The 14,283-nt window shown below is 38.2% G+C and overlaps 1 protein-coding gene across 3 annotated transcripts in view; it reads right to left on the bottom strand.

Moving 5' to 3' along the window:
• The window catches only part of VAV3 (vav guanine nucleotide exchange factor 3), a 439,383-nt gene that overhangs the window by 87,559 nt on the left and 337,541 nt on the right, over nucleotides 1-14,283 (bottom strand). For all 3 annotated transcript variants that reach the window (XM_070467721.1, XM_070467720.1, XM_020869586.2), the window contains exon 20: nucleotides 12,756-12,892. In XM_070467721.1, the coding sequence (XP_070323822.1) occupies nucleotides 12,756-12,892 (137 nt within the window). The remainder of the gene's footprint in view (nucleotides 1-12,755; nucleotides 12,893-14,283) is intronic.

Raw genomic sequence — 14,283 nt, 5'->3', positions numbered from 1 at the left:
AACAAGAGAAAAATGAACTTGTGAAAAAAAATCGCCTGGATTGTTGTATGTTTGAACACTAAATATAGCAGCCATGTGGGAAGCAAAATTTCTTGACAAGGTAAACTAAGACAAGGGTCAAGGTAAGCTAAGACCAGGGTCAATGTGCTGCAGTCACACCCCTCTGTCTTGAGGGCTCAGAGCGGGGTGAAGGGGCATTTAACACCTGTTGCCCATAGCCAATCCCACTCCAGGCTCCTTGCCTCCAGCCTCAGTCTGAGTAGAAATGCTTCCGTCCTCTTGAGAATTTCCCGAAGCTCAACTTATTTTCTGACTTTTTATTCTTTCCTTTGAGGCGAAGAGCTAAAACAACTTAAAAAGCAAAAACTACATAGAGAAATGTTCTGTTTCCTGCTTGTTCTACCAAAACAGAACTAAACTGCCTTTAAAAAATGTGTTTTCCTTAAAGGTGTTAAAAATTACAAAGGACTCTCCTAAAACAAAGGATGGTCTAACATACAGAACTGAAGTAGCAGACCAAAAGTCTGGAAGAGAGTCTGATTTTAATTCTGCAAATGCCATCCTCAAAATGGATAATGAGTTTGGCCCTTTAAAAACCACAGTTAAAATTTACCTTCTTTATGCAGATTTCTGTGAATTAATCAGAATGCGTGTAAAAACATTTTCACTCCTTAGAATAAAGATCATGTAGATGCAAGATTTGTAAGTGTGAAGTATCACAACTATTTTCTAGGTTATTTAACTTTCATTGTGGATAAAAATATATATTTTTGGCACACCGATTACAGTTCTACTGCTTATAATTGCCTTTTGGTTCCAATTAGCTTACAGAATTCTCCCTGTGGAACACTTGGGTATTCATAAATGACAATGAAGCAAATAAAACCCCATGATATAGGACACAGAATAAAGCTTAAGAGACAATGAGAATCCTAAGAGGAAAACACATAAAAAGCACTGTATTGTAATGGATACCATAGATGGCATGGCAGGACTTTTATTTGCCTATTTCTCACTCTTGCCCTCTCTGATAAGTTCAATTTGTATCTTTTCTGGGAAACTGAAGTTCCCAATATGAAAAATCTCTTTCAGCCTGAAGGATGTGCTCAGTTATTAAGCCTTTATTATCACATACTGCAACAAGTTTATCGTCAGCCCAATGCCATGATCAGGATTGTTCCATATGTTACACTCAGTAAAAACTGTGCCTTACACCTGCACTAGAGAACATACCCTAAATGACCAACTTCCTATTTTATATTCACTTCACTTGACGATAATTTTATAGAACTTTCAAGGAAAGAAAAAGAGAAAAAAACAACAACAAAAAAGAAAAGGCTGTGAAAATGAATCCCTTCAATGCAAAGCTGAACAGAGAACATTTTTATAGCTCAACGGCAACTCATTGTTTGAAAGAAGTTATAATGAAAATGCCGATAGCCCACTCACTTCAATAGCACGAGAAATTACTGTTGTTATAATAATAATACAGACTAGACTAATAGCTATTCGAACAAAAAGTTCCTGATAGATAGTGGAGGATAATTTGTATTCTCTGGACATAGAGTATGTAGAAAACATGACAGTCTACAATAAAATCCAACTTTCTACACTAACAAGTAGAGTAACTCACTTGAAAAAAAGAAAGATGAAAAGACAGTTTAGAAAGCATAATTTCTTGAAGATTTCCAAATAAGCCAAAACACTTGGCTAGTGAAAAAAAAAAAAAAAAAGACATTTTGGGAATTCAAATGCAAAGCCAATGTAATATCCCAATAGACATTATAGATTAATATCCCCAGGTTTAACTCTAGACATATTTATAACAAAATGATTTAGTTCACAGAAACTTAAAAATGGAAACCGGCTACCTTACCTTATCCTCAGTTTTGATCATTATATAGATCACTAAGGACACAGGGTTAGAAACCAGGCATCTGTCAGACCCAACAGGAGGAAAGAGATTTTTTCAGAAATTTAAAACATATGTTACCCTAGATTCATGGCACTAAGTATACAATTCAGGCCAGTGTCCTACAGCACCTCTCACATGGAGAGCCTATAAAACAAAAGCTGATTTTATCATGACAGTCTTAAGGCATTGCAAGATCTGAAGTGCCTTCTGAATCAGAAAAATATATATAAAGTTAGAATGAAGGTTATGGCAAGTACATTTTCATAGTACACAAATTCTTTGAAACTACACCCTTCATTTGGTAACTGTCAGAGTCAAAACACTTGAGTTCATTTTAACACCATAATTTATAGTTAGTCTTAGGTAAGTTAGCTTATAAATGACCCAATAGTTCACTGGGGATAATACCCTAACTATCATAGAATCTTACCAATTAGGTCATCTGGTCAGTGGTTCATATTAAATTTATCTGGGATTCTACACAATGTATTCATGCCTGGGCTCAACCCAGACTATTACTGACGATTGTGTATTAGCTCAATACACACTTGGTGAACTGAACTAAATGGGCAATTGTTTTCTTCTGTTCTAGACATTAGGCTTTCTCATTACTGTCATATGTCCTCCCCTCAACAGATATACACACACATTTTGTCATCCAGTGGTTCTCATTTCTCCTGAGAGTTTCCAAGGCCATTACGCCATCACACTAGAAACCCTTAACGTGTCCAGGCTGCTGAAAGGAAATGACAATAATGCCTTTCTTATCATCTTCAGAGAACAACAGAAGGTAACACAACTTAGTAAAAGAACCCTGGGGCTTCCAGTTTGTCCCTGACAATAAAGAAGCTGGATGGGCTGAAAAATAAACAACTCTTCTTGAATCCTTAAGAGGGGGGAGGACAAAGGACAAGCCTTGGTCCCCAACACTAGAAAGACAGACAAGCAAATAAATGCAAGAAGTCACCACTTACAGGAGAGACTCAGCAGCAGAAACTACTCCAAGATCCAGTGCCAGGGCAGAAACACCTGCACTGTAGATGATAAATTCAGGCTTCCCAGGTGGCTCAGTGGTAGAGAATCCACTTCCCTACACAAGAGACGCAGGCTTGATCCCTGGGTCAGAAAGATAACCTGAAGTAGGCAATGGCAACCCGCTCCAATATTCTTACCTGGGAACTTCCACTGACAGAGGAGCCTGGTGGGCTGCAGTTCAAGGAGACACAAAAAGAGCTGGACACAACTGAGCGACTGAGCACATTTGACAAATTGCTGGCTCACTGTTGACAACCCTATGAGTTAAAAAGAAAACTCAAGGAGCCCAGTCACTGGGGTAACCCCATCATATTTTAAAACTTTAGGAAGCTCAACCAGATTCCCACAGAATTATGGGAGAAAAAAACCTCTTGGCTTTATGCAGAGGGAGGACAAGAGGCATTCCCCTCTTAACAATGCCTACCCTCAGAGGAAACTAGTCAACCAGCATACAACCTGCTAGGGTATTATCAGAGCCTAGCTGACCTGGGGAAGAAAAATACTCAACTCTCGTCCTCTATAGTCACTCTGTTCCACCTTAGCAGAGACAAAGAAACCTTATGAATGTGCATGCGTGCATATGCACACACATTTGTGAGGTTTATCATCCAGAGCAAAAGTCCACTAAAAAATGAGATCTAATCATAGGACTAAAGAATATTTCCCCTCCCTCCTCACCTCACAACTGCACTGAAGGCCTATTACAGCAGGTCCCTTCACCTGGTGCGTTACACTTGGCTACCCAAGAAAAAAACTGCAAGACCTACCACAAGGCTATTGAACCTCACAGTGTCTTAGTTCGCTCATTTATAAAATGGGGAAAATAATAGTATTTTATAGAATTTTTGTTCACACTGTATGTGTTAATATATGTAAAGTATGCTTAGAACTCTAAGTTTAACATTAAAAAAAAGGTATAATGAACATTAGTCATTAGTGCTATTGTTATCATTGTTATCGCAACAAGAGGGAATTCTGTCCAGGTCAGCTAGAAACAGAGCTAGGAGAACAAAGGTAGATGGGACCTGAAAACCTTCACAAAGAAGGCTCCTCGTGAGCTGAAGCAGTGGCAGGAAGGGATGCGCTGTAGGGACAGAGGGCACACAACACGTGGGCCACCATGAAAGATGAGATCAGAGAAGCAGGCCGGTACTGAACATGGATCCTCAGGTTCACAAACACTTCCATTCCAGCTAAGACATGTGGATCAGTATGGTCGAAGGAAGACACAGGAAGACTTTCACAAGGAATTATGTAAGTAACTGCATTTGAACTTTGCTGTGGTGGGAAGGGAACAGGAAGACAAATTCTGGAGGTGACAAGACTGGTTAGAAGGTGATCTCAGATGTCAGGCGACAGCTGATCGGACAGTAGAGAGTGACAGAGATGGAGAGAGGAAGAAATGCACTGAGAGCTAGTCAGGGGGTAAAATGAGGAGTATCTGATGACTAAACAGGTATGGAGTGGGGCAAGAGAAAGGAAGGAATAGAGAATATACCAAGACGCCAGACTTGAGTGTAGGATGGTGGATGGGTTGGATGGTTATGTCATCAGTCAATAAGGATATAGAACACTTGAACAACACTACCAATGACTTGGACTTAATTGGCATTTGTTGAACAGCCCACCCCAAAAGTAGAATACACTTTCTTTTCAGTTTTACACAGAACATCTCTTAAGATAGACCACTTTCTGGGCCATAAAATAATTCTTAATAAATTAAAAATTATTTAAGTCATACAAGCTATTTCCTCTTGCTGTTTAGTTGCTAAGTTGTGTCTGACTCTTTTGTGACTCCATGGACTGTGGTCCACCAGGCTCCTCTGTCCATGGGATTATCCTAGGCAAGAATACTAAAGTGGGTTGCCATTTCCTTCTCCAGGGCATCCTCCTGACCTAGGAATTGAACCATGTCTCCTGCACTGGCAGGCAGATTCTTTACTACTGAGCCACCAGGGAGGCCCCATTTTCTCTTATGATACAGAGTTAAATTAGAAATTAAAAACAAATGTATCTGGGAAATCCCAAATACCTGGAAACTAAATAATGCACCTCTAAATAACCCATAAAAAGAAAGTGAAAGTGAAATCAGAATATATTCTGAACTAATTCAAAATAAAAATACAAAATAAACATACCAAAATTTGGGGGCAGGCAGCAAAAGTAGTACTTAGAAAATTAAAGTGCTAAATGTCTGTATTAGGAAGTTATCAAATCAGTGAGCAAATATTCTATCTTAGGAAACTAGAAAATTAAAAGCAAATTAGATTCAAAATCATAAGAAGAAAAGATGTAATAGACTAGTTCCAGGTATGTTTGCTGTAAGCATTTTTGTTGTAAACATTTTTGCCACATAACTAACTGGTCATAAGGCAACTCTGCGACAAAGATAATGTAACTGGTCGACAGTTTTTGGTTTGACTGTTTCGTTTCAACTGGTTGAGATGTGTTAAGCTTTTCTAACACATCAGCAACTGTTAATGATGACCCTGTCCAGCTGACAGATGATGGCCATTTGCCCCAAGAGTTGTTTCCTATTTTGAAGCACACTACATTAGACGAGAAAGAGGCTGAGGATCTCAAAGGTAAACAGTTGAAACCACGTTTCCCCTAGAAATTTGGAATGTCTGCCAACAGACATGTGACAATATACCAAGACCCAGCAACAGTTCAGAAGCTTTCACAATACAATATAAACCTCAGGTATAAGAAACATGCATCCTATTGTTTGGAAACTGATCTCTTTCCTAATGAAGGAAGAAATTTATGTGAAAAAATAAAAGTGTGATGCCAAACAAGGGGACAAATCAATATATATATATACACACACATATATATATATACACATACACACACATATACATATACATGAATATAATGAACAAAAGAATGCAAGCAAGTGCTTCGGGACAGCTCACAACATAAAATCAGTTATTTGCATTGTACTGTCATGAGTCTACTACACACATTTTACTTTTCATTATTTCATGTTTTATAGCAAGAGTGCCTTATGGCCAATTCGTTATGAGGCAAAAATGATTGTGGCAAAGATGCTTAAGGCAAAAATACTAGACACAAACCAGACCAGAGCTGAAATCAATGAAATGGGAAACAGAAAAATAACAGAGAGAACCAGTGAAGCTAATTGCTGGTTCTATGAAAAGATCAACAGAATTCATAATAGTTACAGGCATATCTCATTATTGTACTTCACTTTATTGTGCTTTGCAGATACTGTGATTTTTTTACATATAGAAGGTTTGTAAATGGCAAAGGGTTGACATGGCAACCCTATGTCAAGCAATTCAGTCAGCACCATTTTTCCAACAGCATTTGCTCATTTCATGCATCTGTGTCACATTTTGATAATTCTCTCAATATTTCCAATTTTTCCATTATTATTAATCTGGTGATCTGTAATCAGTGACCTTTGATGTTACTACTGTGACTTACTGAAGGCTCAGATGATATCATTTTTTAGCAGTAAAATAATTAAGGTTTGATTAAGATGTGAACATTTTTTTAAACATAATGCTAATGCACACTTAACAGACTATAGTATTATATAAACATAACTTTTATATACACTGGGAAACTAAAACTTTGTGTGACTTGCTTTATCACAGTTGTCTGGAACCAAACCTGCAATATCTCCAAGGAATGCCTGTAGTTAGACTGACCAGAAATAAAGAAGTCACAAATTACCAATTGCAAAAATGAGAGAGATGACACCACATATTCTACACACAAAATACCAAAGCTCCCTCAGAATGAAATGTATAACCTAGAGAGACATGTATTTACTAAAGAAGTTGAATTTTTAATTTTTAAAAATCTTGGAGTTGAATTTGTAATAAAAAAAAAAAAATCTTCCTACAAAGGAAACTCCAGGCCTAGATAGTTTTCCTGGTAAATTCTATAAAACACTTCATGAAGAAATAACAGTAATGATTCTTTCAGAAAATTTAAGACAATAGTTCTCAATTCATTCTTTGAGTATTAAACTATTGCCAAACCCAGATAAAGACATTACCAAAACATAACAATAAAAAGGACAATATATCATTACTAACTGGGGTTTATCTCAGGAAAGCAAGATTAAGATCTGAAAACCAATGTAATTCACCACATTAATAAAAAAGAAGAAGTATAAAATCATTTCAGTTGATGCAGGAAGGGCATTTGACAAAATCTAACATCCAACTTACGCAGGACAACTATACAAAAAAGGTCTTAATGACTCGAATAACCCTGATGGTATGGTCACTCACCTAGAGCCAGAAATCCTAGAATGTGAAGACATCTGGGCCTTAGGAAGCATTACTACAAACAAAGCTAGTGGAGGTGACAGAATTCCAACTGACCTATTAAAATTTAAAATGCTAATAGATGATGCTGTTAAAGTGTTGCACTACATATGTCAGCAAATTTGGAAAACTCAGCAGTGGCCACAGGACTGGAAAAGGTCAGTTTTCATCCCAATCTCAAAGAAAGGCAATGCCTAACAATGTTCAGATTACCATACAATTTCACTCATTTAACATGCTAGCAAGGTTATGCTCAAAATCTTTCAAAGTAGGATTCAGCAGTACGTGAATCACGAACTTCCAGATGTACAAGCTGGATTTTGAAGAGGTAGACAAACCAGAGAACAAATTGCCAACCTTCACTGGATCATGGAGAAAGCAAAGGAATTCCAGAAAAACATCTATTTTTCCTTCATTGCCTATGCAAAAGCCTTTGACAGTGTGGACCACAACAAACTGTGCAAAATTCTTAGAGAGACTGGAATACCAGACCATGTTACCTGTCTCCCGAGAAACCTGTATGTGGGTGAAGAGGCAACAGTTAGAACCAGACATGGAACAACAGACTGGTTCAAAATTGGGAAAGGAGTATGTCAAGGCTATATATTATCATCCTACTTACTTAACTTATATGCAGAGTACATCGTGTGAAATGCCACCTGGTTGAATCACAAGCTGGAATTAAGATTTCCAGGAGAAATGTCATCAGCTTCAGGTATGCAGATGATATCAGTCTAAAGGCAGAAAGGGAAGAGGAACTAAAGAGCCTCTTGATGAGGGTGAAAGAGAAGAGAAAGTTAAAAAGCTGGCTTAAAATTCAGCAATCAAAAAATGAAGATCATAGCATCTAGCTCCAGCACTTCATGGCAAATAGAAGAGGAATAAGTGGAAGCAGTGACATTTTATTTTCTTGGGCTCCAAAATCACTGCAGACAGTCTGCAGCCATGAAATTAAATGACAACTGCTCCTTGGAAGAAAAGCTCTGACATAATGTATTAAAAAGCAGAGATATTACTTTGCCAACAAGGTCCACATAGTCAAAGCTATGATTTTTCCATTAGTCATGTATGGATGTGAGAGTTGGACCATGAAGAAGGCTGGGGGCCGAAGAATTGGTGTTTTTGAATTGAACTGTGGTGTTGGAAAAGACTCTTGAGAGTCCTGTGGACAGGAGATCAAACCAGTCAATCCTAAAGGAAATCAACTCTTAATATTCACTGGAAGGACTGATGCTGAAGCTCTAATACTTTGGCCATGATGCAGAGAGTCGACTCACTGGAAAAGACCCTGGTGCTGAGAAAGATTGAAGGCAAAAGAAGGATGTGGCAGAGGATGAGATGGTTGGATAGCATCACTGACTCGATAGACATGAATTTGAGGAAACTCCAGGGGAGTACAGAGGAGTCTGGCAGGCTACAATCCATGGGGTCTAAGAGAGTCAGACATGACTTAGTAACTGAACTGCAACAACAAACAACAACATCAAACATTCATTACTGATAAAAACTCTCAGCAAACCAGGACTAGAAGGAAATGTCCTCAACCTGATAAAGCGCATCTACAAAAACTGCAGATAACCCTATATCTAATGGTAAAGGACTTAATGCTTTCTTCCTAAGATAAAAAATAAAGCAAGGATGGGGACTTCCCTGGTGGTCCAGTGGCTAAGACTCTGCCTTCCAATGCAAGAGGCACAGGTTCAATCCATTATCAGGAAAGTAAGATCCCACATGCCACACAGTGCAGTAAATAAATAAATAGATAGAGAAATAAAGCAGGGATGCACTTTTTTAAAAAAACTACCTCCATTCAACACATGGCAGGAAGAAGACATAGAAGGTAGCCACATGGCAAAGGAAGAAAAACCTGTTTATTCATTTATAACCTGATTGTCTTTTTTAAAAAATCTTCTGGGATTTGTGATTCTTCACAAAGGAACAAATTAACAAATTGGGCAACATCAAAAGTAAACACTTCTGCTCTATGAATAACATTATAAAGGTAATAAAAAGGCAAGACACAGGGTAGGAGAAAATATATGAAAAGAATCTAATTTATCAAGGATTTGTATCCAAAATATATGAGACTCTCAAAATTCAATGATTAAAAGCACACAACTCATTAAAAAATTTGACAAAATATTAGAACATCAGTGAAGTTATATGTATGGTAGATAAGTACAGAGAAAGATGCTTATTATCAGTAGTCAGGGAAATGCTAATCAAAACAATAAGATACCACTACACATCTGTTACAACAGACAAATCTAGGAAGACTGACCATACACAACACTGGTGAGGATACACAGCACCTAGAAGTATCTTATACAGCTGGTGGAACTGTAACAGGATAAAGTCACTTAGAAAAACAGTTTGGTAGTCTCTTAAAAAAATTAAACATATATCTAATTATGATCTCCTTTCACTATTCAGTATCGTAGGGCTTGCCTGTGCTCAGATTATAAAGAATCTGCCTGCAGCTCAGGAGAACTGGGTCCCATCCCTGGGTCAGAAAGATCCCCTGGAGAAAGAAATGGCGACCCACTCCAGCATTCTTGCCTGAGAAATCCCATGGACAGAGGGGCCTGGTGGGCTACAATCCATGGGGTCGCAAAGAGTCGGTGACGACTGAGCGACTAACACTTTGACTTTCAGTATTTACCTAAGAAAAAAGAAAAGTATGTGTTCCTACAGAGACTTTTACTTAAATGTTCAAGCACCTTGTTTGCAACAGCCCCAAACAGTAATAACCTGAAAGCCCCTCAACAGGCTAATGGATAAATTGTGCTATACCCATACCTAGAATAATCAACAACAATAAAAAGAACTTATTTCACTTGGCGTTATGTCATTCAAGTTCTTCCATGTTTTTTCATATGGCAGCATTTCCCTCTTTTCAAAGACTGAATAGTATTGCCCTATGTTATATAACACATTTTAATTTATTCAGTCATCCATTGATGAATATTTGGGTTGCTTCTAAGTCTTGGCTATACTCACATAAGGAGCCAAAAATTGTAAAATTCATAGAAGCAGAGAGTAGGATAGAGGTAGCCAAAACCTGGGGGAATGAGGAAATGCAGAAGTAATCAAAGGATATAAGTTTCAGTTATGGAAGATGGGTAAGTCCTAGAGTTCTACTATACGACACAGAGTTTACAGTTAGTAATATTGTACTATATATTTAAATATTTCCTAAGAAGGTAGACCTTATATTAATGTTGTTAATCACAAAATAAATAAATAAGATAGGATAGGAGGAAACTTTTAGAAGTGATGGGTATGTTTATGGCATAAGTTGTGGCAATAGTTTCAAGAATATGTACTTATCTCCAAACTCAAGCTGCATGCATTGAACATGTACAGCTTTTTATATATTAATCAAACCACAATAAAGTGGTTTTAAAAAATGATAGACTATTGTGGCTTCCCTCATAGCTCGATTGGTAAAGAATCCGCCTGCAGTGCAGGAGACCCTGGTTCGACTGCTAGGTCGGGAAGATCCCCTGGAGAAGGGATAGGCTACCCGCTCCAGTATTCTTGGGCTTCCCTTGTGGCTCAGCGGGTACAGAGTTTGCCTGCAATGCGGGAGACCTGGCTTTGATTCCTGGGTTGGGAAGATCCCCTGGGGAAGGGAAAGGCTACGCAATGCAGTACTCTGGCCTGGAGAATTCCATGGACTGTATAGTCCATAGGGTCACAAAGAGTCAGAGGACTGAGTGACTTTCATTTCACTATTGTTAAACAAAGCAACATGGTTTAATCTCAAGATAATTATCTTAAGTAAAAGGAGCCATACAAAAAATAATATGTACTATACAATGTCTTATATAAAATTCTGAAAAATGCAAACTCATAGTCTGAAGGCAGAACTGTGGTTGCCTGGTGGGGTTAAGGAAGGGCAGGGGGGAGTAGGTTACAAAGGGCATCAGGGAGACCAGGTACGGGGGAGAGGTTACAGAGCAGCAAAAACTCTGGGGCTGATCTTATCACCTTGATTGTAACAATGCTTTCACTCATATGTACATTTGACAAAACTTATCAAATTCAATTGCACTTTAAATGTGTGCCTTTAATTATATATCTCAAAGTTGCTGTTTTTTAATGGCATTAGTAATCCAAGTAGGAATAGTTTGTGCAGGAAACTGCATTACAAATGGGACATAAGGAGGCAGAGACTGAGTGCAGACTACTTTCTCAAGAAGCTCATCAGCTTTGGGAACAGAAGATGAGAGGAAGTGGAAAACTGACATAACCAGACAAAAAGTGGAGTTACATGTGTTTTAAGCTGGGAGGAGCCTGAGCATATTTATAAGCTGTAGAAAAGGAGCCAGTGGAGAGAATGAAATTGAGAATGTAGTGGTCAAGAGCCAACTGGCGTAATGTGAGGATGGAATATCCAAGAAAAAGATAAGTCTTGAATAAGACCAATCTTATGTATACACAAGCAGGCATGTTTTGTGGTTGGGTTGGGAAATGCAGGAGTGGATAGAAGAGTTAAGAGTCTGAGTCTGTGATTCTCTTCCTTTTGGGGGGAAGAATTAGGTATGAGAAGTTTAGGATACTTAAGAAGGTTGCTAGAGCTCTAGAAAAGCTACTGGCTATGGAAACTGATATGTGGTTGGAGTTAACTGTTCAACTTAGGGGCATTCTTCTGTAACAAGATGGCAGACAATAAGATGCTTTTGTGCAAACAAAGTAGCTACCATTTACACATGTACATAATGGATTATTATCCAACAATCCTTTTCTGCTCTCTCTTTACCCCTAGAATACTTCACTCATGTGCTAAGCATTCTGTTGATCCTACTCTTTTCTCCCTCAATTCACCATAAACTTTTTTTTAAGCTCCTTAAGTTTGTTGGGAGGTATTTCTAACATATGCATGAAAATACAGAATAATTTAATGAACAGCAATGTTCTACCATCCAAACTTTGTTTGATCATTACACTCTACCATATTTACCTCATTTAACAAAACCCTTGAACCAAAGCAAGCTAACTGGACAAGAGAGATTTCATCACCAGCAAACATTAACATCCTCGCTCACCTGTCACAATTTACTTATTTTGTAAATAATACCCAGAGCACCTCTGATAATTTCAGGTATTACTGTGGGTAGATACAATTGGCCAGCAATGGCCTCTGGCAAGCTAGTTGGTAGTTCCCCCAAAGTAAAGCGCTAATATGTTAGAACTGTGTGAATTTGATCATACCCAAAGTCCTGGGTTTGGAAAAAATGCTGTCAACACATGAATTTTTAATACAAATGATAATTATGATTCAGAGCAATGATACTATTTTCTTTAGTGTTCTAACACTCATTGCCACTTCAGCATTGGTAAATTTGAGGGTGGTTAATAAAAAATATTTTTCCTCATGTCATGTAAAATTTCTGAAGCTGAAAGCATGCAATCAGTTCTAAACACAAGAGCTTTGGTCTCCAAGAAGTAATAAATCATCTGTTAAATCTAAAACACTGTAATGTGAACAGTACCTGCCAAAACAGACTGTGTGCATCTCCTCTCAGAAGTTCAACTGTATCCCCTGCCTGAATGTGTAATGGGGGTCCTTCATGAAGAGCGGGGGGCGGCGTTCCACTGTAGTTCCTAATAGCCTGCATCTTTGGTAAACCTGAAAATAAGCAACACAACTCTTAGGATTATGAAAATAATAAAGTGTGAAATCCAAATGTACTTCTAAAAGAAAAAACAAAGCCATTAGGAACATGAAAGAGTTTTAATAGCATCAAGCCCAAGGAAACATACGAGGTAACCACAATGGAATGCTTTTCAAGTTTCTCATTATTTGAGATGGTAATAAAATAAGACACATATTTATCCCCTGATTCCTTATACATTTTTCCTCTCCCTCACCATCAATCTCTTTTTAGTTGAAAAAATATTTCTCTTTCAGCTGATGTCTACTTCATAAAAAACACATCACGTACAGTTTAATGGAAAAGAATCAATTTTTTCATCAACTCTGTCCTTTCTGCCTATTACTTTCCTCTTGGGCATCGGCTGATTTCATCACTAAGGAAGCTCACCCTTTCTGTGTATGTATCACATTGCCCAGTATAAGGCTCATATCTTAAGGTTATCTTTGTAATTCAAAACAAAACGGTGATGGATGTGCCACTGCAATACTTAAGACATTTATATGGAGAAATTCTTCAGGCTCAAATTTAGGCTTGCAAAACAGACCCAATAAAGGGAATGTGTCTAAGCCAATAGTATCAACAGTACTTGAAATACTGATCCAGGCCTTTTCTTTCTATTTCTTGGAATGGGCAATGAAGGCCTCAGTTTGGAATTTCATTTTTGTGAACAGTAGCTTCAACTGCACCCAGGCCTGACTGCACCGACACGGCTTCCAAATGCACCACATTCCAGTCACCTTTTCATCTGGTGGTGAAACTGCTGCCAACAAGGCTGATTGCGCAAAACACGGCATCTGTTGCACACTGAAGGACTAAAGCTATTGCTTATTACACTTCAAGACTTTTTATTTTAATGCTTAAAAACAGTGACACTATAACTGGTTGAAATTGTTGCACTAAATAGAAGAGGGTGAATGACCGTCATTCAGTTCTAAGTGTCCAAGTTACCTCAAAAGGACCTCTGTGTCTATATGAAATACTCCAGCAAAAGGTTGAATAAAGTCCCCAAAATCATTTCTTAATAACCACCCAGCAGGGGATGAGGAGAAAACAAGTGTGGCTATAAACTAAACAGAAATGATAAGTTTTATTCAACACTTTCTTATCAGCCCAGTCAATCAGAAGACAGAAGGGCTGAAAAGCAACACGCCCTGCACCCCATTTAACGGCTGTAACTGCTGAGACGTGTTTTGAGTTGCCACATCTCCCCTTTGCTTCAGTTCTTGTGCCACAGAACCCCGAAGCGATAACTTTGATCCCACATCTCTCATGGAGTTTCCCCACCAGATGGTAGAAGGCGGTGGCACCCTTAAACAAACAGCAGACATTGTCTTTTCCAAAATGAGAGAACTCTTCTCGGTCA

Source organism: Odocoileus virginianus, chromosome 5 (assembly GCF_023699985.2).
Source record: "Odocoileus virginianus isolate 20LAN1187 ecotype Illinois chromosome 5, Ovbor_1.2, whole genome shotgun sequence".
NCBI lineage: Eukaryota > Metazoa > Chordata > Mammalia > Artiodactyla > Cervidae > Odocoileus > Odocoileus virginianus.
Note: the sequence above shows the minus strand (reverse complement) of the source record. Positions and strands in the feature narration are given on the sequence as shown.